The following is a 27521-nucleotide window of genomic DNA, read 5'->3' on the forward strand; positions in this document are numbered from 1 at the left end:
AGAAAATGTGGTGTCTATACACAGTGGGTTACTACACAGCCATAGGATAAATTTGAGGGTTTTTGTAGGATAATGGGTGGATCTTTAGGGCATACTACCGTGTGAAATAAATCAGACACAAAAAAGGTAAATATCATTGCTCTTTATGAGAAATCCAAAGTACAAATAACTTAAAAAACAAAGATAGGGAACAGGGAGGTGGACCTTTTGCAATGGAAAGAGAATCGATGGATGGAGTGAAAGCAGAGGTAGAGGAGAGGAAGGAGAAATAAAAGGATTAGGATGCAATATACTTATGCTCCAACTCCCCACCACGAATGTATTCATTTTGTATGGCAAGTGTTCTAATAGGATTTTTAAAAAATGCACTGAATGTTTAAACTTTTAAAAAATCATGACAGTACAAGACACATTGCTGTGAATCACCCTCAAAATCCCCCCTTCAAACATGCTCACCCTATCATTCTTGCTGCTTTCTGAAGCACTCTGGAGGCCTCGTTCCTGCACTGTCCTGGCTGCCTTAATCCCAATGTTTTGAATCGATTCAAAACATTTACCACAATTTCTGTCAAAGAAAAACATCCCACCATGTCCTCTTGCACCATATTCTTGGATTTGACACTGTGTGACTTCTGGATCTTCCTCCAAGTCAAAACGACCATATCAGGGAAGCGTTTTGAATCGATGTAGCACATGGAAGCAGCCAGGACAACACAGCTGAGGACACTCAGGAGAGAGGATGCCAGAGCCGCTGCGGGAAATGGCAAGGACAATGGGATGAGTGTGCTTGGAGTACTCTCGAGTGTAAGCTACTTCCTGCTGCACCCTGGTATCAGTTTCCCCAAAAGCACACTGACATTTCATCCTGAGTAGGAATCTGGGGGGGGGGGGGTGAGAGTTTGTGAGAAAAAACAACCCCTTGTTCAAGGTGTCTGCACCCAGTGCCGTGGAAGCAGGTGTAGGGGCACCTCGGGCACAGGGAGAAATCTCCTTTCCTGGTGAGAAATGTTGAGGGCGCTGAGGGGGACGGAGGGCCCCAGATGTTGTGTTCCTTCTGAGCTCAACTCAATATACCGTCCCAAGTTTCAGAACTCCATCCCATCCCGATAATTGGCAATTTTCAGATTAAAAAAAAAACTGAGGAGACTGTGAGTTCCACTGCCACTGTAATTCAGCAAGATCACAACTGGATTCTGTGGTTGATCAGCAATATGGTAGCTGCAGGAGACTCAGTGAAGGCTGGATGGATCCTTCCTGGTTCTCTTATTGTGGCCTGAGCTGAAGGGCAACGGGATTGTTTGTCTTTTCTTTCTTGTTAATTTCTTTGCTCTTTTCTTGAGTGAGTCCTCCACTGCACGCAGGGGTGCCCCATGGTGCTACAGTCCCTCTGGTCATCACTTCCACTATAACGGTCAAGTACTACAGCCAAGGTACCTGCACAGGGACAGTCAACCTCAAGTGACAGTTTGGTGGTGTGTGACATCACTGTGTGCTGTGGAACGCACACCTCCCAGGTCCCCTCACACTGGGCCTCAGCACTGTGCTCCAGCTGCAGGGTGACCCACCACACCCCAAGCCCCCTCTCAACCTTCATCCCCTGAGGCCACTCTGCTTCCTTGAGGGTCTAGCCAGTGCTCTCACCCATAATCCCAGCAAGGAAGAGGGAAGTCACGTAATTATTAACTACAGTAGTGAGCAGGAATTAACTACTTACTGTGATTCAGAAAATGCTGAAGGACACAGAAATAGCAGACGTAGGTAACAGACGCCGTTGTGGAGCAGCGGGGTGGCTGTTCGTGCCCTTTCTTGAAGAAGACGTGGTAGCCATGCCTGGAACATTTGATGGAGGGACTGAAGAATGTGGAGCGGTGGGGATGAGTCATGTGACCAGTTTGTAAGAATGAAATCAAAGCTGTGGTTCTAGGCTGAGATGGTCAATGGGGTGGGATAGGAGCACTCAGAAGACCTGCTGATGAAGGGCCTCTGCAGCTAAAAGATGTGGAAGAGCCACACTAGTGAATATTTCTTCCTTCCAAAATGGAACATAGAAGGAGAAAAACCAACCAGGAGCCATTAGCACAGGTCTTTGTTAAATCATTTTAGCAAGAGAACAGCTCCCAGGGGCATTTCTGTGGAGCATAAGGAATGAAAAGATTTTACAGGATAGACTGGAGAAGATGAGGCCAATGCACCTTGTTCTTGGAAGAGTTCACCATGGACGCTCTCCCAAGGCATGACCATGCCCTGGCAGTGTAGTTGGGGTGAGCAGAGGGGTGGGGAAACACAACTGGGATCCTGCTGTCTGTGTAACACGTTGCACACTTAAGAGTCTCTACAGTTACTGAATGTACTTTTTTTTAATAATTCTGGTTGTCTCCTTGGTTCACCAGGACTGTATTGACCAGAAACTATTTCTGGGTCAGTTTCCTGGCCAGGACTAAAGTGAAGTTTAAAATCTGTTTTGTATTTCAGTGGTTTATGTATAATGTCATGTTTTTCTTCTTCATGTAGGCTGGAGCCAATGTCTTTCTCCAGGATGTGAATGGAAATATCCCGTTAGATTATGCAGTGGAAGGGACTGAATCCAGCTCTATCCTATTGGCCTATCTGGATGAAAATGGTATGTGGAAGCTTTGTGAAAAAATGTATAAGAAATAAGTGGATAGAACCATAAATATACATGAATTTTTCTAGCTATGCTGAAATGATTTCAGATGGATGTTGTTTCTCTTGATGGTGTAAAATACGATATCTTTCTCTTCCATTTTTCAGTGCTTGTACTATGTGGCTGGTTTTATCAATGTAGATTTTTGCAAAAGCCAGCAAAAATCTAGAGACCAGCGATGCAAGAACATTTTTACAGTCATCTGAAGTCCATAATCAGTAGGATTGGGTTTGTGATTGCGGTCTTCCCCCACCCCCGGAGGGGAAGGGACTTGAACCAGCATGACTGAATTTGAGTTAATGAGCGTGGGGCTGGCTCAAGTGTATTCTCGCCAGAGCCCTTGATGCTGGTGAATGTGCAAGGGAGGACATAGGTCGAGGGCATTTGTGCTGTCCCGGGAGCCACACTGTCACATTTAGAAACACAGAGGCTGTCGTGCGGTGCTGGGCAGCAAAGGTGAGGCTGAGGCAGATTGTGTCACTGAGGAGGACATCAACTGCCCTGCACGGCGAGAGTGTTTCCTGAGACCACTCAGTGATGGGAAGGTGGGGCAGGGAAGCAAAGAATTAAAGAGTTGGCTATCGAGAAATAGGCTGCTGTGAACATGGGTGTGCGTAGATCACGGGAACAGGACTTCTGTGACTCTGGGAAGACAGCTCAAAGGGGAACAGCTGGGTCAAACGGAATTTCTCGTTTTACCTTTTAGAGGAAACTCCACACTGGTTTCCATAATTGGGGTACTAGTTTACAGCCCCTCCAACAATGTGGGAGGGTTCTCTTTGCCCCACAGCCTGGATGGCATTTGTGATTGTTTAATTTCTTCATGGTGGCCATTCTTTCTGGGTAAGATGGAATCTCAGTGTTGTTTAAACTTGCATTTCTCTAGTGGCAGTGATGTTGAACATTTTTTCATATTTTTATTGAACATTTATACTTCTTCTGAGGTGTGTGTGTTCATTTTAGTTGCCCATTTTTTGATTGGGTCTTTATATGGGGGGGTCTAATTTTTGAGTTCTGTATATATTCTAGATATTAGTCCTCTGTCTGAGGAATAGCTGAAAAAATTTTTTTTCGCATTTTTTGGGGTAGTGGAGATTGAACTCAGGTCCTTGCGCTTGCAAGGCAGGTGTGGCACCTCTGAGCTAAATCCCTGGCCCTTTTCCCATTTTGTAGGTTATCTCTTCACTCTGTTAGGTTGCTTTTTTTGCCGTACAGAAGCTTTTTAATTTGATATGGTCATTTCTTGTGCAACTGGGGCTCTGTTGAGAAAGTCCTTGCCTATGTCTTCAAGAGTTTTACCTATTCTTTCTATCAGCAGATTGTTTCTGTTTTACCGTTTAGATCATTGATTCATTTTGCATGGTTTCTCTGACATGAGAAGTCCGAAATATAAAGAAAGAAAAACCTAAAAGATAGATCGCAGAAAATAGGGAGATAGAGCTTTTGAAAATGAGTTAGGCATGAAGAGATGGAGGGAGGAGGGCAGGGAAGGGGAGGGGAATGGGATGAAAACGAATTAGGACGTGTCATTCACACGCACCAAGTCCACACGATGGAGGGAATCGTGATCAACCGCAAACATGGAGTAGGAATAGAGAAATAGGAATCGGAAAAAATAAAGTAAGACCCCCTTTCCATGCAGAAACAGGAAATACTCAAAGAGTCAGGCCCTCCTGTTTGCTGCTGTTTGCATGTCACTATCCAGCAAGGAGGCACAGTCCTCCCAGGGTAGCCCTGCACAGAGGAAGCCCATGGTGTCCCTGGCCCGTCCAGGGCTGGCCACGCCCACCTTATTGCTTCCTGTGAGGTGCCTCATTTTCCCCGTGCCATTGCCTCCTGCCACTCGCTGGCTCCAAAGGCTTATTTCACGAGGGCATGGGTACTAACTGGAGCTCAACGGCCCCAATTCTAAAAGTCTCATTACTTGGGAAAACAAGGCAGGAAAGGCTGTCTTGGTGGGGAAGGCGCGAGCCTCCCTGTGCTGAAGGTGGCCTAGGGTGCGGGGGGTCTGGCACAGGCAGGCTGGGGTGCTGGGGTGCTGGGCCCCGGTGCTGCCCACGCCGCAGCCCTCAGGCCTGGCTCCTCAGCCGGTAGCGGTGTGCTTGCTGCCTTCAGTCTTGGGGACCGAGCCTTGCTGGAGCGGATTCCATCCCGTTACTTCTAAGAGAGCGAAGCACGAGTAGGGCAGATTTCACGTACTGGAAGTGAATGGCGGATCATGCCGAACTCCCCAGGCAGGAGACAGCTCTGAGTTTGAGAAGGAGCTGGCTGTGTCGGCGCCGACAGTTACCAATGCTATGTTACTGTGTACTTCTTCTTCTGGTGGTGGTGCGGGAGATTGGGCCCAGGGCGTTTGCACTGACCTGCATCCCCAGCTCTTTGTTTTGTTTTGTTTTGTTTTGTTTTGAGACAGAGTCTAGCTAAATTCCCCAGGCTGAGCTTGAACTTGCAGTCCTCCTGCCTCAGCTTCCCAGAGTTCTGGGGATACAGCCGTCTGCCACCACTCCTGTCTTACACGCTTAATGATTTTAAGAGTATTCTTTTGTGACCTGTTAGCATAACCAAGATGATAATAGTGATGATAAATAAAGAAAGTGGGAGGAGACATTGCAGTGTGGGCTGTGCTTACGTTTTACAGCTGTAGACTGGCCTGGAAATTGATTAGCTTGTATGGGTTTCCACCGGCCTTGCTCTCCCACTCCCTCCTGTCTTCTGTCACATGTCGTAGGGTGCACTTCCTTGGCACCCCTTCCATCCTGTCCACCTCGCTCACCAATCCTGCTGTTACTGCCTTAGCTAAGACTCTGCTCTTTCAATTTTGGGGTAGAGCCGCTGCCTCCCAGTCTGGGCACTGTGCCCCTGTCAGCCCTCGCCATTCACACTCATGCTATGTGGCTGGATTCATACATCTCTTGTCTTTCTTCTGCTTCGTGAAGCTGGTTCGGGACCTGTTCCTGCCCCAGGCTGTCCAGGGTCACCCACAGTCAGGTGACAGCACGTCCCCACTGCACTGAACAGTGCTCAGCTATCTCAGCTGTGCAGGCTTGGTGCAGGGAACAGGCAGAGGGCAGCAGTGCCCTTCTGATGGCACTCATCTCTCTGCTGGAGCCACTGTTCTGCATTTGCCTGCAGAACCAACCTTACTGCTTCCTTGAATCTCTTAGGAAGTTTGCATGGAGACCACGGTGTGGGAAAACTGCTATTCTGTGAGTCGGGGAATCCAGTGCCCAAATCATGACATCACTTGTGTGTCCTAGTGCATTAGGACCCCGTCCCCCTGTCTCGTCACTCTTTTATTTTTCCCTTCCTTCCCTGGGATTTGAACCCAGGACCTTCACACTGAGCTGCATCCCCAACCTTTCATTTGTTTTCATTTTTTTATTTTGAGACAAGGTCTCGCTAGGTTGCCCATGCTGGGCTTGAACTTGCAATCCCCGGCCTGGGCCTTCAAGGTAGCTGGGATTCCAGGCATGCGCCACTGCACCCTGCTAGTGTTGCTTCTTTTTGGGAAGCAAAAATGTGTTTTGGTTATACCCAAATGATGATGCCATACATATGGAACTGAATGAAAATCAGTTGAGTGTAGATCTTACAGAAACACTAAGGAGAGAGAATATACTTTGTCCTAAATCAGCTACAGACGTGTCACAGTCCTCTTGGGTAAGGGGCTGTTACATCCCGGGCCAGAGAGGGTGGGTGACAGGCAAAGTGAGCAGCTCAGATAGAGATGGGCTTGGGGCGGCTGTGGAAGGGAGGGGTTATGAGGTCTTCTGGGGTCTCTACAGCAGTACACTTCTGCAGAATTGTCCTGGCGTTACACTAACTGCATTGGAGAGCCCCATACAAAGGAAAAGCTGGATTGACCTCCCAAAATTCCTTAGAACAGTTAAGAGAAACTGAGGTAAGGCTAAGATTGATTGTGATATTGATATAATTTCAGTTTTGCCTAAGTATCTATTCTTATCAAATTAACCAGTCAGTAGAAATAGTATCCCATGGAACACCTTAAGGGTTTCAGGTAAATTATTTTTTTTAATTCCTAAGTTAAATACCAGATTCATCTCCAAATAGTAAATCTAAGCAGGGCTTATGTTAATAACTTTTTTGGTGGGGGGCATACTGGGGATTGAACTCAGGTCCTTGCTCTTGTGCTGCAGGTGGCGAAACCACTGAGCTAAATCCCCGGCCCTATGTTAATAACTTTTCAGAAAATATATGGAAATAAAACTAAGTTTCTCTTAGAAAATGAGAATTGGCCCATCTGTTACAAAATAGATGTATGATGCACTGTGGTCATCTGGATCATTTCACTTGGGAGCAGAATTTGAGAACCTGGCTTAACCATGAAGAGAGAGAATTTCTGTTGCATTACTACCAAAATGATGTCTGTGTTTCTTTCCTGAACAAATAATGGAAATTGAAAAATTTATGCTCCAGAGGCTTGACCCGAGTGTCCACACTGAGTTATGTTCCCAGCCCCTTGAGACAGAGTCTCACCAACTTGCTAAGCTCTCTAGGCTGCTCTCAAACTTGCGATCCTCCTACCTCCACCTCCGAGACTGCTGGGTAACAGGAAAGCAGTGCCGTGCCTGGCTAAAGATTGCATCTTGATTTACACCATGTTTGATTCAATATTGTTTTAGGTTAATAGGATACAGATTCATGTTTCCCTGTGGTGTCTTCATAACAGAGATCAGAAATAGATTGTTTTTCACACCGTGTTGTACCATGATGAGCTTGCAGTGAGTGGTATTTTACCACTGTATTTTAATTTGTGTCTTTCATCTTTGAGCTGTTACATTTTTTCATTAAATTTTAATTACATACTTAAATAATTTTTAAAAGATAAGTACAACTTGTGTGAACACTGCAGCATTAGGAAATTTAATAAAATAATGTAACCTTAGATTCTTCTGCAGCTTTGGGTATAAAATTGAATAATAGCATTCAGGAAATAACATTTTCCAAAATTAAATCACATGTCAAATCCCATAATCCTGAAAATGAAAATACAGTGACAGATTTAGTTGGTTCCTAGCAGAACTCAAATGGCTCATGATTCAGCAGTTGAGGGTGAATGAGAGTTTCTAGTTCATTTTTCTAAACATAGCCTAGCTTTTAGCAGAGTATGTGAGATTCACACATGATTCAGAAATTTATTTTGCTTTATTTTGATGTCCTCAGCCTCATCATGGCCAAGAAGGGAACTCTACATCAGTGGCGTGCACGCGTGTGCCAGAGGCTGGTTAATAACCACAGCTCCCTTTTCCAAAGTGCTTACTGCAGCCTTGTGCTGCTTGTATGTTGTGTTTTAACTCGCTCTAATATCTATTGGTGAAACAGGGGAGCTCTCAGCCCTGTTTTGCAGAAGCAGTCCTGGGCAGGTGGGCTCCTGTGCTGCCCAGGTTCAGAATAAGCTGGGAGCAGGTGTGGACACCCTAAGGGGAGGGAGGGCGGAGAGGCACCATGCCCGACGTGGGCTCTTCCCCGGAGAGCGGTCTGAAGTCTGTGGCCAGCAGCATTGCCACTTTGGGCTCCAAGTTCTTATCCAACCTGCTGGGGATGCCGTGACCCACACAGGTGAAAGGACTGCCCCAAAGTCAGCCAGAGGGCGCCAACCCGAGCTGGGCACCATAGGAGCCTCACACAGGGCTGTGCTTGGGTCCACGTGCCAGGCTTCCTGTCCAGGTGTGCAGCCAGGACTCACTCAGATATGAGGTAGAAGTGCTCAGAAGAGAGGCTGCTCACAGCAAATGCATCTGAGAGGGAGAGTCCATCGCGATCACCATCCCCATCCATCATCTCCATCCCCAGCATCCCCACCCTACCTTCACCACAGCAGTCACCACCTTTATCATCATCAGCAGCAGCATTGTCATCATTTTCATTTACACTTGGAAGTGGGTGAATTATTTCTCTTCAGTAAGTATCAATTTTTTCTAGGAACCAAAGCAGGTCACAGGAGATATCTAAGTAGAGAGAGAGTCGCTTGTGGGGCCATGAATTTCATGTTCAGCACCTGCTGATGTGGGTGTGAGCAGGAGGTAGAGGGACCTGAGCTTCCTGTCATACGCGATGGCCTGAAGTTAAGGACTGGCGTGTGAGGATTTGACTTCATTATCTTCAGTAACGTGCACAGTCACGAAAGGCCTGGCTGGAGCATCCTTTTAAAGAGTGACTTAGAAATCATGAGATGTGTGGGAAAATCTCACGGACAGCACCGAGGGTTCCGAAGCATCATACTTGGAGCTTCCTCCAATGCCACCATCACATAGCTATGGTGTATCCATCAAATCTAAGACACTAACATAGGTACAACCCTGTTATTAACTTAATACACATGTTATTCAGATTTTTGCTAGTTTTTCTATTACAATCTTTTTTTAAATTCTAGGATACTATACTGCTTTAAGGAGTAACTATTTGGGTCAGAAAAATCTTAAAGAACAAGAATCGTATCTTTTCAACTTTTTAAAAATTCAGTTTAAGTACTTTAAAATACTTTGGGCAGTGTATCTTGGTAGTTTATATTAAAACAGATATTCCTGAAGAGCTTGCCACATATAAGGCATCCCATCCTGGCTCTGAGATGTAGCAAGTGATGAATTTTTCTTCCTGTAAAGACTATAATCTAGTTAGAAACAGAATGCATGCAGAAGGAAGAATTCACAGACCTAGAATTCAGGTACAAACCGGAAAGGGGGCTTCAAAGCTGATCCGGGGGAGGAACACCTGCTAAGGAGCTCTCATCCCCAGTGGTGTCTCTCCTTTTGTCCTGAAAGTTCCTTTCTCCCCCAGGAGTGGACCTGACCTCGCTGCACCAGTTGAAGCTCCAGAGACCCATGAGTATGTTAGCTGATGTGGAGCGCTTCCTGTCATCTGGAGGAAATGTTAACGAGAAAAACGAGGAAGGGGTCACTCTGGTGAGTTCGCTCTCTTGACTCAGGGGTTGTCTCAGTCGACTCTAAAATGTAGAGCTGAATATAATTCACAGTTAAATAGCATAGGATTTTTTTTATTATACAAAGCAATGCCTATTCATTATAGGAATTTTGGAAAACACAAAATCTGTAGAAAAGAAAGTGCAAAATATTTACACCACCATGTGTTTCTGCTCATGTATTTCCTCCAGGTCTTTCTTCTATGGATGTTTTTCCTACAGATTTAAAATAAGTTCTGTGCATTATTTTGTCAGTGCAGGTTCTGCAGTGTAACTTAGAGGAGAAGGCTTTCATTTTAGTTTGAAGCAAAACAAACTTGGTTCCTTTTGAAATTAATTCAGTTCAGAAATTCTAGCAAACTCCTCCCATGACATTGCTGTTACTCTTCAGGACGAGTTACAGTAAATTAAAAATAGGTCGATTTAATTTGGAATCATTTTAATATAATTGATGCTGACATCGCAGTCACATTCTGCCTTATTGACCCATAAAACATAAAGTGAACTATAGCAGGAAGAAATGTAGTAAGCACCAGAGGGCAAAGCACTGAGAGAAAGTGAAGTGGGGTTTGGAGCAGGAGTGGTTTTGGAGCTGTACAGAGGGCTGTGTAGGTCGGGTGGGACGTGGGCGTCAGTGTGTCCATGGGCAGCACTTGGTGTGAGGCCGGACAGCAGCAGGACCGAGCTGAGAGCAAGGGGTTCTGTCAAAGCAACGTTTCCATGACATACATTTGAATTTCTTAGGTGGAGGTTCGCTACCTGGTGACTTCCAGGTGGAATCCCTTCCCAAATATTGATCGATCTTCAAAAACTTAAATTTAACATAGTATTTAAAATTTTTATATTGTGCAAAATTTATAATTTTAAATTTATAAAATGTTAAAGTTATAGTCTTCTAAACTTAGCCTACCAGATTCAGTATTTGTGGATGTATAAGCTTCAGAAATCTCTAAGAATGCAACTGTAAGTCGTAAGAAAGGAAGGCAAGACATGATGAGAGTGCACTGGGAAGTGACCTAATCAAGTGACGAAGCACTGTAACCAACTTACTGAAGAATGTTTATGGGTCACGTGTTGGGAACAAAATACAGTGGTGAACTAAAGCATGGAGATCCCTTGTCACCGAATCACATTGCAGTTAGGAGGGCAGTAATGTGCACTATAAATAAGCAAGTCTACTATATTAGTAATAATAAATGCAAAGGAGAACATAACAAAGCGAGGCCAGTGTGTTGGCTGGTGAGAGGGGTGAGCTCACAGCATAGAGTTATGACTGGAAGGAGAGGGCACCAACCCTGAGGCTGTGAGGGGTGGCCTCAGCCAGGGTGCCAGGTGCAAAGGCCCTGAGGCATGAATGAGTGTGAACAGGGAAAGGAGGAGCCAGAACCAGGCTGCACCGCCTCTTGTGCCTCTGAGGGCCATGGTCCTTCTCTCGGTGAGGTGGGAAGACATCAGAGGTTTCTGAGACAGGACAGACACCTCACTTTTAGGAGGATTGCTCACTCTGGCTGCTGTGTAGAGAGCAGATGACATATGGGGTGGTGGGAGCTGGGAGGAGGTCAGGAAGGTGGTTTTTCCGGCAGCCTAGGGCGTTAGCTTTCTCATTGCTGGGACACATTACCAGTGCCTACAGCTTAAAGGAGGGGAGGGTTAACTTGGCTCATGTTTTCAGTAGATTCAGTCCATGGTCAGCTGGCTCTGAAGCAGGAACATCGTGGTGGAAAGGCCTGGTGGAGCAAAGCTGCTCAGTTCACGGTGGCTGGGAAGCAAAGCAGGGAACAGTGTCAGAGAGAGAGGGGCCAGGAACCAGCCACAGAGCCAAGGTCACAAGTCTATGATCCACACACTCAGAAGTGTGCTTGATTAATCCGCTCTGTGGCTTCCTAGCCAACCATATTGACAGTGAACCCTCACCGTTACATCTAGGGAGTTCTGATGTGGCTCAGACAATGGAGTTAGGGGCTGGGGGAAGCAAGAAAATTAAGGATATATTATGAAAAGATTCAAGGAAGCTTCCTGATGGGTGTGAGGTAGGAGATAAAGAGAAGACTTCCAAATGACTCTAAGTACTTTCAACTTAGTGCACCGTTGTGAAGGAGTTGACATCAAAGGACATAAAGAAGGCTGACAAGAATCAGGCGCAGGGCATGGAAAGTCAGATCCAGTTTGGAAAGGGCAAGCTTAAGTGCTCTTAGCCACTGTAAGGGTGCTGTTGAGTTTGTGTTGGATATAGGAGTCTGGAATTCAGGGAAGATCTGGACTGGAGAAGAGTTTGGGGAAAAGGAGCGCACTCCTGATACTGACATCCTTGGGAGGATTCCTGGTGAACCAGGTGGGTGAGGGAGAAGAGGCACTAAGGCATGAAGGAATCCAAGAGAATGAGGCCTGGAAAACCTGGGCATGCACGGAGAGGATGGATGGCTTCACGTATTGCTGAGAGAGCAAACAAATCGCAGTTGTAGATTGGATTTGAACTTAGTAACTTGGAGGTGGTTATTTTTGCTTGGAAGAGAGTTTCAGCAGATTGGTAGGATTAGAAGCTGATTGGTGTGAACTAATTAAGAACTCCACAAACTGCGTGTAATAAATTGATGCCTGACATGTAACAGAAGCACAGTGGAGCCTTTACTCTGTGTGCTAGGAAATATAGCAACTTTGTAGTTTTTAAAAACTCAAGGCTAAATGCATATAACTTACATGCATCAGTAACTGCTAATATATTTGTAGACTTCAGTGGAGAAGCTTTTGAAAGAACCAATACAGAGCAGTAAATTGCTATCATTTTCAATGATCTTCAGTTTTGACATTTCTTCTGAGCTGTATTTTTTTACTGAATGGAAAGCGTAAAAGTTGCAAATGATTGTTCCATAATAACGGAATCTTGTGGTGGTCATCTGTGAGCTTTTAACGAGACAGTAACAATGAACCAAAGCTAGGACTAGCCTCTTGCAGATCACAGCATTAAAGAAGTAGCAGTTGGTTTGATTCTTACCTCTGAATTATGTCTACTTATGTTAATGAGCATAATTGCTGACATTTTCCTTAATTTTAGGTGTATAGCTATATCATACTTTCTGTCTATTCCCAGGAAAAAAGATAAGAAAATACTCTACTTTTGTTTGCCGATTGATTGCCAGCTCCTGGGTTGGATTGTCAGTTGTGGCTCAAAATTAGGTGTAATTTCTTGTACTATTAAATTGTTCTGTGCAAAAGATGAAACGACCAACAAAAGACTCAAGGGAATCAGCTTCTAGCAAAGTGGTTTTTATGTTGTTTTTTTCTTCTTAGAATATCCAGCTAAATAACCAAATGTGATACAAATCTCTTTGAAAAGATCTTTTAGTTTACACTAATATTCTTCTGAAATATAAATAAAAGCCTCAGAAAAGGGAATAATTTTTGCAGTGGCATATACCAGACCATGTGAAAATGAATTCCTGACGTTGAATGTGTAAATTCTCTTTAAAATATCACTATATATCTGGCACCTGCCTCGCAAGCACAAGGTCCCGAGTTCAATCCCTGGTGCCAAAAAAAAAAAAAAAAAAAAAATCCCTATACATACATGCTACTATGAGATGATTCTTTACTACTGGATCACAGAATCCGATGTATCACATCTGGCTGTTGACAGTCATTAACTGAGCTTGTTGGGAAATAATGACCCAGGAGATGCAATTATTAATCACTTTTATTGGTTCCCCTTTCTTTATTTCAGTAGTGCTGGTTCATTCCTTACTTCTAAGTATACTCAGCCAGTGTTAACAATTTTCTTTTCAATTTTAGGGTGTTATAACTTCATGGTCACTGTCCCAAAACATAGTCTCAATGTAGGGATTAGGATGTCTGCTCCAATAAAATCCTGGAATTCCCAATTTAAGCCAGGGTCATTGATCTTTGTGAACCCTGCTAGCCTTTGACCATGCAGGTAGTCCAGAGCGTCCTGCTCAGGACAGTGTAATGGAAAAGGTGCTCAGAATTACAAAGTGAACCCATTATGGTGAAACACCAATGGTGAAATTAAAATTAAACCTGTGGTTTGTAGTGCTTCTATGCTCTATTAACGTACCAAGCAACAGATCTGATAAGTACTATGATTTTAAGGCAGCATTTGGACACAAATGATATTTTGAGATTTGTTCTATAACTGTAATGTTACCATTGATGATGTGGTCCTGGATGGTTTCTAGGTTCTTCTGTTTGATGAACAAAGAGTTGGATGTGGCACACAATGGGAAGGAAAAAACAGCAAAGGTTAAGCGACAGTATGCTCAGAGTGAGCAGGCTCATGTAGGCAGAAAGGGAAATGGCAGAGTGCTGAAGGCCTTGGGTTTAAGAATTTAAAGTGTTGTGCTGGTCTAGGGCACCCCCATTGGATTTTCCAGAGCATGACTGACCACGTGGTCGATGGTGCTGAATCAGGTCAGCTGTGTGTACTGAGCATGTCCTTTCCCATAATTCCTTCTGTTGTAATTGGATGTATGAGATGCAGTCCATATGCATGAACTTCACTGGTCTCCAAGAGAATATTAAAGCTGACTGTAGGTTGTGCCGGCAGGTCTGGCACACAGGCAGAAGGTGTGGGATTTCAGAATTTTCTAGAGCAGGCTCAGAGGTCTTTGTTTTTCTCATCTCTTCCTTCATACCAGGTCTTAGGACAAAGGTTGAGGGGACTGACTTGGGGCACTGCCCAAGTTCAGATAAAGGGAGAGTGGTCCCGTAGCGATCTATCTGCATCTGTCTATCTATTTGCTATCTGCATCAGTGTAATATGTGAATATCATGGGTTGATTTTCTTAGTAGGGTTTGCTGCCTGTGCTCATCATTAAATTCATGTTTAAATTTCAGTTAGTGACTAGAAAAGAAATAAAAGGAACCATTTTTCCATTGGAGCTTGGAAGCTCCCGAATTCCACCATGCATACTCTGGAGGTTGTGGCCCAGGTGTTAGGGGCTCTCATTTTAGCTCAGTCTTGACCTCAGCCTGGCTCAGACTCAGACCTGACTGAGGGATGCACACAAGGGAGACCGGGCACGGTCAGCTGTGTCCTCTGTCACGTGTCCTCTTGTGAGTTCCTTGACCTCATCACGCTGAGGCTGATGGGAGGAAGAGGAGGGCATGGATGAGTGGATAGGAGAGGGCAGGGGCAGTGGATTCTGAGGTTCTACTTGTCCTTAGGAGAGGTGGAGCTGAGGCAGGATAGAAAAAATGAAGATTAGAAAGGCGACAAGGAAAATTGAATTTTACAATTATACTTTGAAGAGAAACTACAGCTTCAGGACACAAAAGGTACACGAGCCATTTTCCCCTCCAGAAAAATCACTCAAAAAATAAAAAAAATGCCTAAGATCCTCACAGATCAGTGCACTTGCACTCGGGCTCCGGGCCTGAGCTTGTCCTGTAAACAACACTTCCTCCCTGACCACCCTCAAGGACCCAGCCCCTACGTGGGCAGCGGGTCTCAGCGTCACACACAGGGAGACGGTTTGCATGGGGACACAGCCACAGGGCAGGTGACCGGACAGACAGCAGGACACACCCCAGATTGCCCACCTCGAAGATACCCCGAGCCGCAGAGATGTGCCGGGCCCTGCAACACAGTGCACCTCTCTCTCGAGGGCCTGAACTTTAGTTCTTTGAGTGCACACTTTAATAAATTTCTGCCTAATAAACCCCTTCATGTTCCTTGCTGATGCATCCCGAATATTCCTTTTCTGCAATGGGACGCAGTGAACCTGCAACTTAATTCTACAGATAGAGTGGGTTTAGGAACCTCCTCCGGTGCTTTCTGGTGACAGTGTTGTGCTTTCTGGGCAAGACTTTACAAATTTCTCTCCTTTGAGGATTTGGGGGTTCTTCAGATAACATCCTACCCTGTCTCAGGACACTGTGGCCCACACCATGCCTGTGTGGACACAACTCCTCCATGGGGTCCTTTCTACCTGCTTAGCTCTCAGGCATGTGTGGCTGCCCTAAGCCCTCTGTGATGCTCTGTACCTGCACCTTCAGGTACCTCATGAGATAGAACCAGCAGTGCACAGCTGTTCCATGGGAAGCTCTGCACCTTCTCCCCCTATGAACCCATGGGTGCAGGAGACACTCCCCATGCACCAGCCACCCCGTTGGGTTGCACACCAAAGCCAATGCTGTGGTTTATGTCTGTCTAGATGTCCCCCCAAACCTCATGTGCTCATAAGGTTGGTCTTCTGAAGGATGACTGGATCATGGGGACACTACAGCTGACTCACTGTGGGGGGGTGACTGGAGAGAAAGATCACTGAGGGCTGTGACCTGGAGGAGTCCCCTCCCTTCCCTCTCTGCTTCTTGTCTACCATGAGGTGAGCGGCTCTCCTCCACCAGGCCCTTCCACCACACTATTGGCCAAAGGACTGAAACTTCTAAAATGTGAGCAAAATAAACCTTTCCTCTTTTAAGTTGTAGTTATCAGTAATTTTTTTTGCCCATCAATGAGAAAAGTGACTAAAAACCAATGCCACCCATATTTTGCTCTTTAGTTTTTCAGGAGAAGTCCAGAACCTGTCACTTCACCCTCTCCCAGCTGTCCACGACATGGAATTTCTCAACTGGTCCAGAGAGTGCCTCTGACTTGAAATAAGAGAGGCACTCCTGTCCACACCTGCACCACCCTGCAGGACATCACAAGGAGGGGAGGGGGCTCCCAGCCCACCCGCAGTATCCTATAGATGTCACCCAACATTTTCTCTTTCATTTCTGACCCAGTCTGGGGGAAGCATTCCAAAGTCCTGTAGGCAGTGTTTGGGTAACTGTCTTCCAATTAGTGTGCGCGATCTCACTTTGTGATATGGCACATCTATGTATTACTTTCCTGTGTTATTCAACAGCACGACAGTAAGAATCCTGTGTAAATATTACCATGCATGAAGTGACTGAAATTTGGGTCAAATCTGGACTGAACCTAGAAGGTGCCTAATGGTTACTTGTTAAGAGTGATTTTCATTGACTCATAGCATAGTTGTGAAAACACATCTGTCTCAGCTGATCTGCCAGTTCAGAATGCCAGGGCTCACAGACCTTAAGTGAAAACAGATTCAGTGGAGAGATATTTTAAATTCTGCACCTAGATTTTTTTCTCTAAAATAGATGCATAAAATATAAGAGTGACTTAAAAACAATACCTACTTTCCAAATTAAATGTGCAGAAAACACAAGCCTGGATAGCAAAGTTCCTTCTGACATTAAAATCAATCTCAGAGGAGAAAACACAGGAGGAATATTGATAGCATTCACCACCACAGATATTAAAATGAGTGTTGTACATCAAACAGGGAGTAAAATTGAGAGGGAGATGTCAAACCAGGAATAATATTTGCAAACAGTTTTTTAAAGCTTTAATATCTTTAAGTTATTCAGAGTTCATAAAAATTAATAAAAAGGATGACCATCACTCAGTAGAAGATTAAATAACAAGAGACAAGTCATAAAAGAGAAATTACACCCATCCAAAAAATGCATAAAAAGAGAAGCATTATTAGGAATTAAATGAATGCAAATTTATTTGTAGTCATGTTAAGAATAAATAATGGTGAGGATGAGAAGAGCTAATGATGATGAGAACAGATTACCTTGTGCCCTGCTGGAGGGAATGGAAGTTAGTGCAAACCTTGTGCAGCTCATTGGGAACCATGCCTCATGAACTTGAAGAAGGGTCTTTAGCATTGGAATTCCATTTCCAGGAAGGTAGCAGAGGGAATAATCAGAGCTTTATAGGTAGATGTCTCCCAAGAGCCTCATGGCCCATCGGTGGGGCTTTGGCAGGCGACTAGATCATGGGTCTCAGAGCTGACTGCTGTCAGAGGGGGGTCTGGTCCGAAGAGCAGAGTCCCAGAGCGGTGACCTGGAAGCATTTAGCACCCTCTCCAGCTCCTCCTGTCTCACTCTGCTTCCTGGCCTCCATGAAATGAGCCCCTTTTCTTCCACTGTGCCACTATTTTAGTTACTTTTCTCTTGTTGCTGAGACAAAATACCCTACATCCCAAGTTAAAGGAGCAAAAGTTTATTTAGCTCACAGCCTATAGAGGATTCAGTCTGTAATTGGCTAACTTCAAGGCAGGATGGCACATGGCAAGGGGCAACAGTTCATGGCAGCAGAAGACAGCAAAAGCAAGCAAGCAAGGGACCTTAACAGTGTATTTCTCCTCCTTTTATCTTACCCAGACTACTCAGGATGGGTAGCACCCTTAATCCTAGTGCCCTTGAGCCTAGTGTTGCACCATGCATCGATCACACACCCTAAATTCGCCCACCTCTGAAACAGACTGCACGAGGCTGGGGGGACATCTAGACACAGCTGTAACAACCACCCCACCTGGGAGGCGGCTGCCTATGGACTGAACCATGAGCCAAAATAAACTCCTCCTCTCTTAAATCATAGGTGTCAGGTGTTTGGTCCCAGTGACAAGCAAAGTGACAAAACAAATCATGTTGAAGGACTGCCAAAAAGACATAATTTTATACTATCAAAGAAGGGAAATGCAGAAATGCCCAATAAGGAGGAATTGGGCTGATTCCGCTGCATGTGCATGACCATGTTCCATCCTTTCCTGAAACCCAGGGCAAAAGGAAGCTCCCTTGGTGTGGAGGCCAGACAGACGCTTGCCCACCCCAAGCCCCTCTCTCTAGGCTGGGACCGATGTGGCTTCTCAGAGTTTCGCTCCTGTCACCCGTAAGGCTATCACCGTGCTTTGTGTGGGTGATAATAGTGCCCTGCTGCAGCGCCCCCCACCCAGGAGACCAGGAGTGGAGATCTCTCTGCTGCTGCCCAGGGAAGGAATGCCTGGGGCCTGGGTCACAGTTACGCATTGAGCAAAATAAGTTTGAAATCAGTAAGTGCACAATGATCCTCAGCTTAGAAAATGAGTGGAATAGTTAAATGCATACTAATGAGCAGAATATGGGAAGCAGTGATCAGCAAAGCACAAGTACCAGTTAAAGTCTTTGTACACCTTTTACATTTCGTAGACTTGAAGAGTAAATACATCCTACTTTGTATGTAGAAGTTGGAGAAATATCCCTGGACCTCTACTGAGTGGGTGCAGGGTGGGGACGGAAAGTTTGTCCCTGCTGAACCCAGGCAGCGTGTGGGCTTCCTCCAGCAGCTGAGCCGTGCTGCTTAAGCCCAGTGTGGGGCAAAGGCTCACCCAAGAGCCAGCATTTAAATGTATGACCCTTGGTGCTTCTTTCTATTTTTGTAACTATTATGCAAGGTGATTTTTTTCTTAAGTAAGTGTGGCACGTACTGGGGCAAAGAAATTTAAAACTTGTGACTTTAGAAGAGAACCTGTAGTCTGTAGTACATTTTCTAGCAATTAAAGCTGTTGTGAAGTGGCACAGTGCCAGGAGATAGACTCTTAAGTGCGGGCTTTGTCCTGCTGCAGTGGAAAGCACCTCCTGTGGGACCATGAGGAGCAGATGTCCTCCGGACCCAGTGTCTGTAGATCAGGACCCCCACCTGGTCAGGTCCAAAGTGTGGACCCCAGATTCCTGGGGTGGGGACTCAGACCCTCCTCTCCCATGGGGGATGAGCTCCTGGTGCTGGCTGGGGAGGCAGCTCGAGCTAGGAGGCAGGAAGCTGTCCCAGCAGCCTGCGAGCCCAGGCAAGAAGGAAGCAACTGTGCAGATTCTGCGCAGAAAAATTTCTCAGACTGAAATTTAACATAAGAGGAGCGTGTGGCTGCAGGTGGCTTAGAGGAAGAAGAAATATGTATATTAACACAACCATGGTGCAATGGTACAAGAAGGGTCGGGGGCACTCCCGTGGCACTGCCACCCTCTGGCCTGGCCACCTTTGTGCCCACCGTGTGTGTTTCAAATCTGAGAATTAGCAGAGCAGGAGACTGTGGTCTCGGGACCCTACTTGCATAAGCCAGGGGCCTAAATTTCTAAATCACAGTTTCTCCATCTGCCAGATCAGGGTGTCAGCATAATCACAAGTCATAAAGATGAGGAAAATGGTGTATGACTTCATAGTTACCTTTGTGAGGCCACTCCAATGTCCTGACCTTTGCTGTAGCTGAGTAGGTGACTTCCAGATTTGGGTAATTTTTCCATAGGAGCTGTGCTTCTAGAATGCACTGAAGAAAGGAGGCCCACACCTGGCATCTCCCAGACCTGCAAGCAAGGGACATTCCAGGACAGCACAGTGACCCACAGTTCAAATGTGGGCAACTGACATCTTTTGGCCAGTCCAGATGAGTAGTACAAGTAAACTTCATTTTAGAAAACAGACTTTACATTTCTTTTATTTCCTTAAACTCTAAATGGAGTGCATCCTCAGTGATGAGAAGATTTACTCCATGGGGCCCAGCGATTTGCTTACAAATCAGAGGTTAATTGTCAGTAAAATCAAGGCAAAAGCACTTAACTCCTGATATCTTACGATGACGACATTTCAAAGTTCTTTTCTTTTGTGACAAAGGGAGCCTATTCCATTAAGGGTTTGTTGTTTTGAGATTTTTTTCCTTTCTCAATTTGTTAATTCCTGTATATTTGCACTACACAGTAAGCACATTCATTGTGGAGGGATCCGTGCATGTGTACTTTGCATCTTGGGCCTTTTACTTCCTCTCCCCTGCCTCGGTCTTGTCTCCCTCAGCTCCTTCTCAGCTTTTCACAGAGCCCAAAGTGAAACTCGCCAGCCTGTAGGCACCACTGGCAGCTAGGCTTGGGGCAGCTTCTCGAGTCAGGGAACCAGGACGGTTTTTCCTCTCTTCTGCTTTTCATCTGAGCATAAGGCTACATTTGGCTGTGTTTCCAGGCAGTGGGACCCAGTTTTGCTGTGTGGAAAGAACACCTACGCCTTCGGGGGTTGAACTTGACATCATTACTACATTTGCAAACCTTAGAACTAACAGATCATACCAAAAGTGAAAGTCCTCTGAAATCCAGATGTTACTGCATACAGCAAGCCTAACCTGCTAAGCGTTTACTGATTACTTGAATTAAGTAGACCAAATTTAGAAGTGAGTGAACCAGAAGTTCTCTAGGACTAAAAGTAGATAAAATTATATTTCTAAAGTACTTGTGTATATATTTTTCTCAGTGCAGCTTGCTATAATATGAAGAAAATGAATTCTGAATATAGCAAACTATGGGAAGATCTATGTGTGTGAAACTTGGTTAGGACACCAGGTTTTTTGTATGCCATAAATAAATTACTCATTCTGATGAAGTTGCAAGTACCGGAAATAATTAGGTAAATTGTGACAGACCAGCCGTCACCAGTGGAACAGTTTCTGAATGGAGGAAAGGAGGACTGAGAAAAATCAAGAGAAGAGAAAGAGTCGGGAGGGCTCCCAAGACCGAGCAAGCAAGTTTATTTTCACCTCTCTTTTATAACACTCAGTGAGTTAGGTCATTAACCATGACCTTTATCCAAAACACCTGCTTCATTTGTTGCTAGTTTTTTAGACACTCCTCGCCCTTATGGGCTACTTTGTTTCCTGGGGTTACAGAAGGTTCACCTTGTTGCTAGGGCAAACTCTAAAGGGAAACATTGGAGTTAGTGGAGAGACACGGTTCCCCATTACATAGTCTCCTGGCCATTTATAACAAAGGGTAAAATTAAAATGAAGCTTTTTGGCTGACACCCCTCCCCACAGTAAATGTAAGAAATAATTAAGTAAATATACACTGTGGATTGACGAGTGTGAGTCCAAAGGTAACAAAACAAATTTTCTGCTAAGTTTCATCACCACCTGTGCAGTAAATATTTTCACTGTATAATAAAAAAAGCTATAAATGTTTTTGCTACCAACCTCGATCTCATCAGTTTTACTACTTTTAAGTATTTTTTTCTTTTTCCTTTCATGATCGTATCTTCTTTAGCATGTCTAGGAAATGAAACAAATACTTATTTAGTAACCCCATTTAATTTGGGTGTGATAAGAGTTTGATAGTTTACTTAGAAAAACTGCTGCTTTGGAAATGGAATTACCCTACTTGAAAAAAATTCTCCAAATTCTGCACTCATTGTCGTAGATCCTAAGGCCTCATTTCTAAACTTCAGGTTCCATTCAGGAAATAAAGCAGCACATTGAAAAAAGGTAACCACAGAGTCATGTTTAAGCTTGCCAGGATTAATTGATCCTTTCCGCCGGCCCTAGACCTTCACATAAACAGAGGGACACTGGTCATGTTTCGGGATTTACACTTGTCTTGGAATTCCCTGAAATACTAAAGCTGGTCCTTCCTGTGAGCAGGAAGGAGTGAACTACTGAATTATTGCATTTTGCATTTTAAAAAGTTCAGATCACAATCATAAGGAACAATGGGAGGGGATAGGAATTACTGACTCTCAAAGCCAGTGGGAAAATAATAATATGTCTTCATGATTCATAATATTTCTTTTAAGGAATGACAGTGACAAATCAGAAATTATATGTATGTTCTTCTATTTTATACTGGTTTGGATCCTGTGTCTTATTAAACATCTCTCTGAAAACCACTGAATATATTTCGTTGACCTCGCCACTGTCTGTAGCGAAGCTCAGTGGCAGCATATCTTTGGGTTGCAGCTGCATATGGCATGTGCCAGTGGCTACAAGGAGGTGGCATCGCTCATCCTGGCGCATGGCGGGGACCTCGATGTCGCAGACGACCAGCACTGGACGCCTCTGCACTTGGCAGCCAAGTACGGCCAGGTAAAGAGACTACGTCATTTCTCAAAATCCTCTTCTAGTCAGCAAATAATCTCATATTTAATTTTTATTGTATTCCAAATTATATGGTAATCACAGAGTAATCTGAATTTTAACGGTGTCTCTTTACTGTACAAATGTTTTAGTACTTGAATAAAAGCATTTAATGCTACAAGGGCACACAAAAATGTACATAGTTCAGTCAAAATTACTGGAAAAATAATGAAACTAGCAACATTCTTCATACAATAATGTTAATACTCTTTCTCAGTGAGGCACATATAGGCTAATTTCATAAGTCTATAATAATTCTGTTTGTTTTCTACACTGAATAGATTAAAACAAAATTACATGTTATGTTCTTTTTTTTCTATAAATTACATTTTATTTTAATGAATGAAGGATAGGGAGCAGATTTCTCTTAGTTGATTTTTGGCTGTAGCCAGTACATCTTGAGCTGCTATTTACAAGTCAGTTTCTCACTGAGCTCCATTGTATCCTGATGAAGAAACAGAACCCAGCACTTACATGATTTATATGGGAGTATGGAACAGTAGTGTTCAAAATAATTCACTAGTATCAAAATTATGGTTCCAAAATATGGGTACTATTCTATTAAAGTCTTAGTAATATGTGAAACAACAACCATTTTCTGTGTACTTGGAAATTTAAACTAAACTGATTTCCAAATAGTTTGGAGGTAAAATATCCAATGAAGTTGGAGTGAATTCAATGTCTTTGATACTAACCAGTGTGCAAAATATCTGTCACAAAGTCTGGATAATGCAATTGCTGAAATACTTAGAGGCACTTGCATGTCAAGCATTTTATATATATATATATAGATAGCATATAAATATATATAATATATAAATTATAATAGAATAAATAATATAAACAAATTATATATATATATATAAACTATTGCTTTGGAAGGTCTTTCAAACAGATAAGAACATTTTTGCTTTGATAAAAGTTCCTGTAAGATTCATTAACTCCATAAACATGGGCAACAGGCTATGGAAATAGGTCTGGCAAGTGACTTTCTTTGTGAGTTCATGGATTGCTTCCATGCTTGGGCTTCGGCAGCTGAAACCAGGGCCTCAGGCTCCAGATCCCCATCTCAGGAGACAGTGGGCTACAGGCCAGTGGGTCAGGTCACCACACACACACACACACCAGGCTCCTTGTCCAGCTCAGCCACAAACCAGGACACACTGTGTGGGGAGCTGTGTTAGCAATAAAAACTCCAGAGATGCACATAACGGACCGCATGGTTTATGAGAACACAGCCTGTTGACCTTTTCTGATGAAATGATAATCAGCAAATTATCAAAATGTCCCCTTCTATTCAGGGATTGCTTCTAGGGAGAACTAAGTCGAGAAGTATGTGACTGCTTGTTAAGATGCACCTGAAGAGATGAGGTACAGCTCAGTAGTAGAGTACCTGGGTTCGGTCTTCAGTGCAGAAGGAAGGAAGGGAGGAAGGGAGGAAGACAGGGAGGGAGAGAAGGAGGGAGAGAGAGAAGGAGGAAGGAAGGAAGGGTGGAAGGGAGGGAGGGAGGGAAGGGGGAAGAGAGAGGAAGGGCAGAATGCTACCCCAACTTGAAGGAACTAAGGCTTCCATTTTACCCAGTTTCTCCCTTTTTTGGTCTGGACATTTGAACTGTAGATTAGATAGTAACATTTTACATAATAACAAACACTTTCATTTTAACCATTTTCATAAGATGAACACTGGGAGAATAAGACTAGATCAGAAAAGTTCTTTAAAGATACACCTTAGACCAAATATATCACTATTTTCATAAACATGTTTTAATAATGTTATGAGAATCTGGTATGTGTTTTGTATTATCTAGTTGCAAGTCAAATTAGATATTTTACACAAGTTAACATATTTTGTGTTATTTTTCATTTTTTAATCACCATTTGGTTCTTTATTATAACTTCTATTTCTTTGATAAATATTTTTATTTGTTTTGAGAGAATTTGTGGTTCCTTGTTGAGGCATTCTTATGCTGGCTGTTGGAAGTCACTCCTCTGTAGGTGTCAGTCCATCATCTTTTCTCATTTAGGCTTTGATTTTCTGATCTTGTTGTAACAGCTGGTTTTAATTCTATCTTGGACATTTTGAGATTACAGTCAGAGAGGCTTGGTCCTGTGAAAATCTATTTCAGCAAGCAGTCACCATGTCTAGGTTTAGTGTGCAGGTCCTGGCCTCCTTTTTTGGCTGTAGTTCAGATGACTGGTCTGTTTTCTGTCTGGTGCTCCTGACCCCACTGGCTGCTGAAGGAAGGGCTTTCTCTGGTCTGGGCTGCCCTCTCATCTCTGGGTGTGGTAAGCAACCTCCACAGGTCACGAGACTTCCAGGTGAGGAATAGGTCCATTTAGGAATGATTCTACTTGTCCCCAGCCCCTGCAGCCACCCGTGCAGGAAGGAAGGCCTAGAGGAGAGCGAGCACCTACCCAGATGCTTAGTTAGTGGGATCATTTGTGCTGAATTCACCTGATAGAGCTCAGGGGAGAGTTTGAACCAGGGAGGGAGAATCCACACAGGCCACTTTCTGTCCTCCATCTAGGGACTGGGACACAGTGGGTCTGCCTTTGTCTTCCTTTGTGTGTGTAAACTTGTTCCCTCCCATCAGTGGTTCCTAGCATCCAGGGTCCCTGCTCCTGGACACCTTCCTCTTTCCACCATCTTAGTCAAAAATCTTTTTTCTTAACAGTTTCATTTAAGCTACAATTAACAAATGAAATTATATGTTTAAGGTGTACGACCTGGTATGTCCATATATGTATTATTTGTTAAATGATCACAATTAATATATCTATCACCTAACTTTTCTTTTTTCTGACTTGTGTGTGTGCCTATGGTGAGAACGTAAGATCTGCTTTCTTAGCAAATTTCAGGTCCACAGTACAATGGCATTAATAATAGTCACCCTGCTCCAGGGCCTTTAGTTCTCCTGAGACAGCTTGGAGAGTCAGAGGTCACAGCTCTGTTTTCCTCCCTGGCTCCGGACAGTGTGTCCCACTGCCAGGGTGAGTTCTTTGCCTGTCTTCAGACTCAGCTTGTGGAAAAGGGAGGTGACCCCGTCTGCCCCCCATCCATCTATGTCGTTTGTTCACACCACTTCAGTCTGGGCAACAGGTTTGAGGAACCACATATTTACGAGTTGCTATGGTCCCAGTGGACTGCTTGAAATTCATGAGCAGGAAACTGTACCCCCTGCAACAGCATGAGAAGGTGGGGCCCTGCAGGAGGTGTCTAGGTCAGGAGGGCTCCTCCTTCAGGAATGGGCCAATGGCGCTTTGCTTTTCTGGCCCGCAGGACCAGCTATTCCTCCTCTCCAAGGCCACATGCTCAGGCACTGTCTCAGAGCACAGCCTGAGCCCTGGGCTATGTTGGGAAGCCTTGATCTTGGGCCTCCCAACCTCCAGGAGTATGAGAAAGAAATTCCTGTCCATGAGAAATGACCACGTTGTTGCCACACAGCACAAAGTAAGACAGTATGAAAGAAAAGTTCCTCCAGAGGAGAGAAGGGGACTCCCTGTGTGGGGTAGAAAAGGGTGTGTCTCGAATAAAGCCCCAGGGCAACGGCATAAAATACCTGAGTGGTCAGCAGCATCTGGGAACCCAATGCACAATCTCATAGTTGAATCATAGATAAATATTAATTTATAGACAGTTTTACACCTTAGATCCGAAATTCTCCCAAGGCCTTCAGAGCTGGAGACGTGCACTTATGGCCACACGGGCATGCGAGCCGAGTGTGGGTGCACAGATGGCAAACTGGACGCAGAGGCGGAGTCGGGGCTCCCTCGGACTTCAGCAGCGTCATTGCCCCTTGTGCAATGAATCCAACGATTAGCATCCCCCCTTAGTATCTGCGCCAGGAACGAATGTTAGTTCTGCTTATGGCTACTTTAAAAATTTTAAAGAGAGACTTCAAGTGCCTATCAAAGAATTAAGTTTCTAAATTTAATCAGATGGAATTTAAATTTTAGCCACTTAGTGTTCCCTTTTTGCACACGTGCATGCACACACATGTGTGTACACACACATGCACACACACACATGACGGTGCACTCACACTGAGATATTGCCCTCCCGGGCGCTGACTGCCAAGCTGCTTCTAAAGTCTCAGTGTGGTGGAGCTGATTTCTCTACCTGCGGTCTCTGGTGAGGTTAGCAGATGTCCAGGGCAGGAGAACACACACAAGTCTGGCCGGCCTCCTTCCGGTCTGACTCGCTGCCTTCTAACTGGAAGCTGATAGGAAATTCTGGACAATCAGAAAGGAATTCCCCCATAGAAGAAGATCCTCTTTCCACACATGAATATTTATTTTTATGGGCCGTACATAAAATGGAATTACTTTTATTGTTGGAGATTTTCATGTAGAAAACATTTTGCTTTTATTACTTAAATGATTTCTGCATTTAAGAGTTGGAGAGAGGAGTAGGTTGTTGGCAGCTCTCCAAGTTGGATTTAGAAGTGCAACATGATTATTAGACTCTTGAGAGTTTTGAAAAGATAAAATCCTTTATGCTTACTGCCATTCTTTTTAATCTGTGAAAAACAAAGTCAGTTTCACTCAATTGTTGGCTTTCCTTGTTTTCTTCTTCATTTCTCTCTCCCTCCCTTGCTCTGTCTCTCCCCTCACTCTCTCTCATCCTCCCTCCCTCCCTTCCCTGTGACTTAAAAACACTGGCTCTCCAACATCCTTAATATAAAACAAAATTCTGTCATGAACCTATTTTAATATCCTGAAAATATGCTATATAATTTTTATCTTTCACACTTCAAAAGACCGTTTCTTTCCTTAGCATCAGTAAACTGTATATTTGAAAATCAAAATAAACTTCTAATTATAAGAACTCTGCTATAAGGACATTAATTTTACTGAAATAATTTGTATTCTGTAAAAGCAAACACTAATTTTGAATAAACCTGTGTGAGATTTGCCAGTAAGGCACACAAGTGTAACCTAGTGAGTTTTAGAGTGAGAATACTGACAAAATTAATAATTGATGTTTGAAGAGCTGTGAACAGGGCACCCAGAAGGGGTAAAGAATGCCACAGAAAATACTATAAAAGGGAAAAAATTGAAGAGACCAGTCCATTGGAATCTGTGTAATAAAGCAATAAATAGAAATGAAATGTAAATTTAGGACAGGAGAAAAAAGAATAAAAATTCCAAAAGAAGTTATAACTGAAAAAGTATATCCAGAACA

General features: G+C 44.0%; 1 protein-coding gene across 10 annotated transcripts in view; it reads left to right on the top strand.

Moving 5' to 3' along the window:
• Myo16 (myosin XVI) overlaps positions 1–27521 on the top strand; it is a 531552-nt gene that overhangs the window by 203475 nt on the left and 300556 nt on the right. For all 10 annotated transcript variants that reach the window (XM_087193116.1, XM_087193117.1, XM_087193118.1 and 7 more), the window contains 3 exons: positions 2512–2620; positions 9464–9588; positions 22160–22285. In XM_087193116.1, coding sequence (XP_087049242.1) covers positions 2512–2620; positions 9464–9588; positions 22160–22285 — 360 coding nt within the window. The remainder of the gene's footprint in view (positions 1–2511; positions 2621–9463; positions 9589–22159; positions 22286–27521) is intronic.

The sequence above is a fragment of the Heterocephalus glaber genome, unplaced genomic scaffold, assembly GCF_053883595.1.
Source record: "Heterocephalus glaber isolate CG9 unplaced genomic scaffold, H.glaber_assembly_v1.0 deba00001579, whole genome shotgun sequence".
Classification (NCBI taxonomy): domain Eukaryota; kingdom Metazoa; phylum Chordata; class Mammalia; order Rodentia; family Bathyergidae; genus Heterocephalus; species Heterocephalus glaber.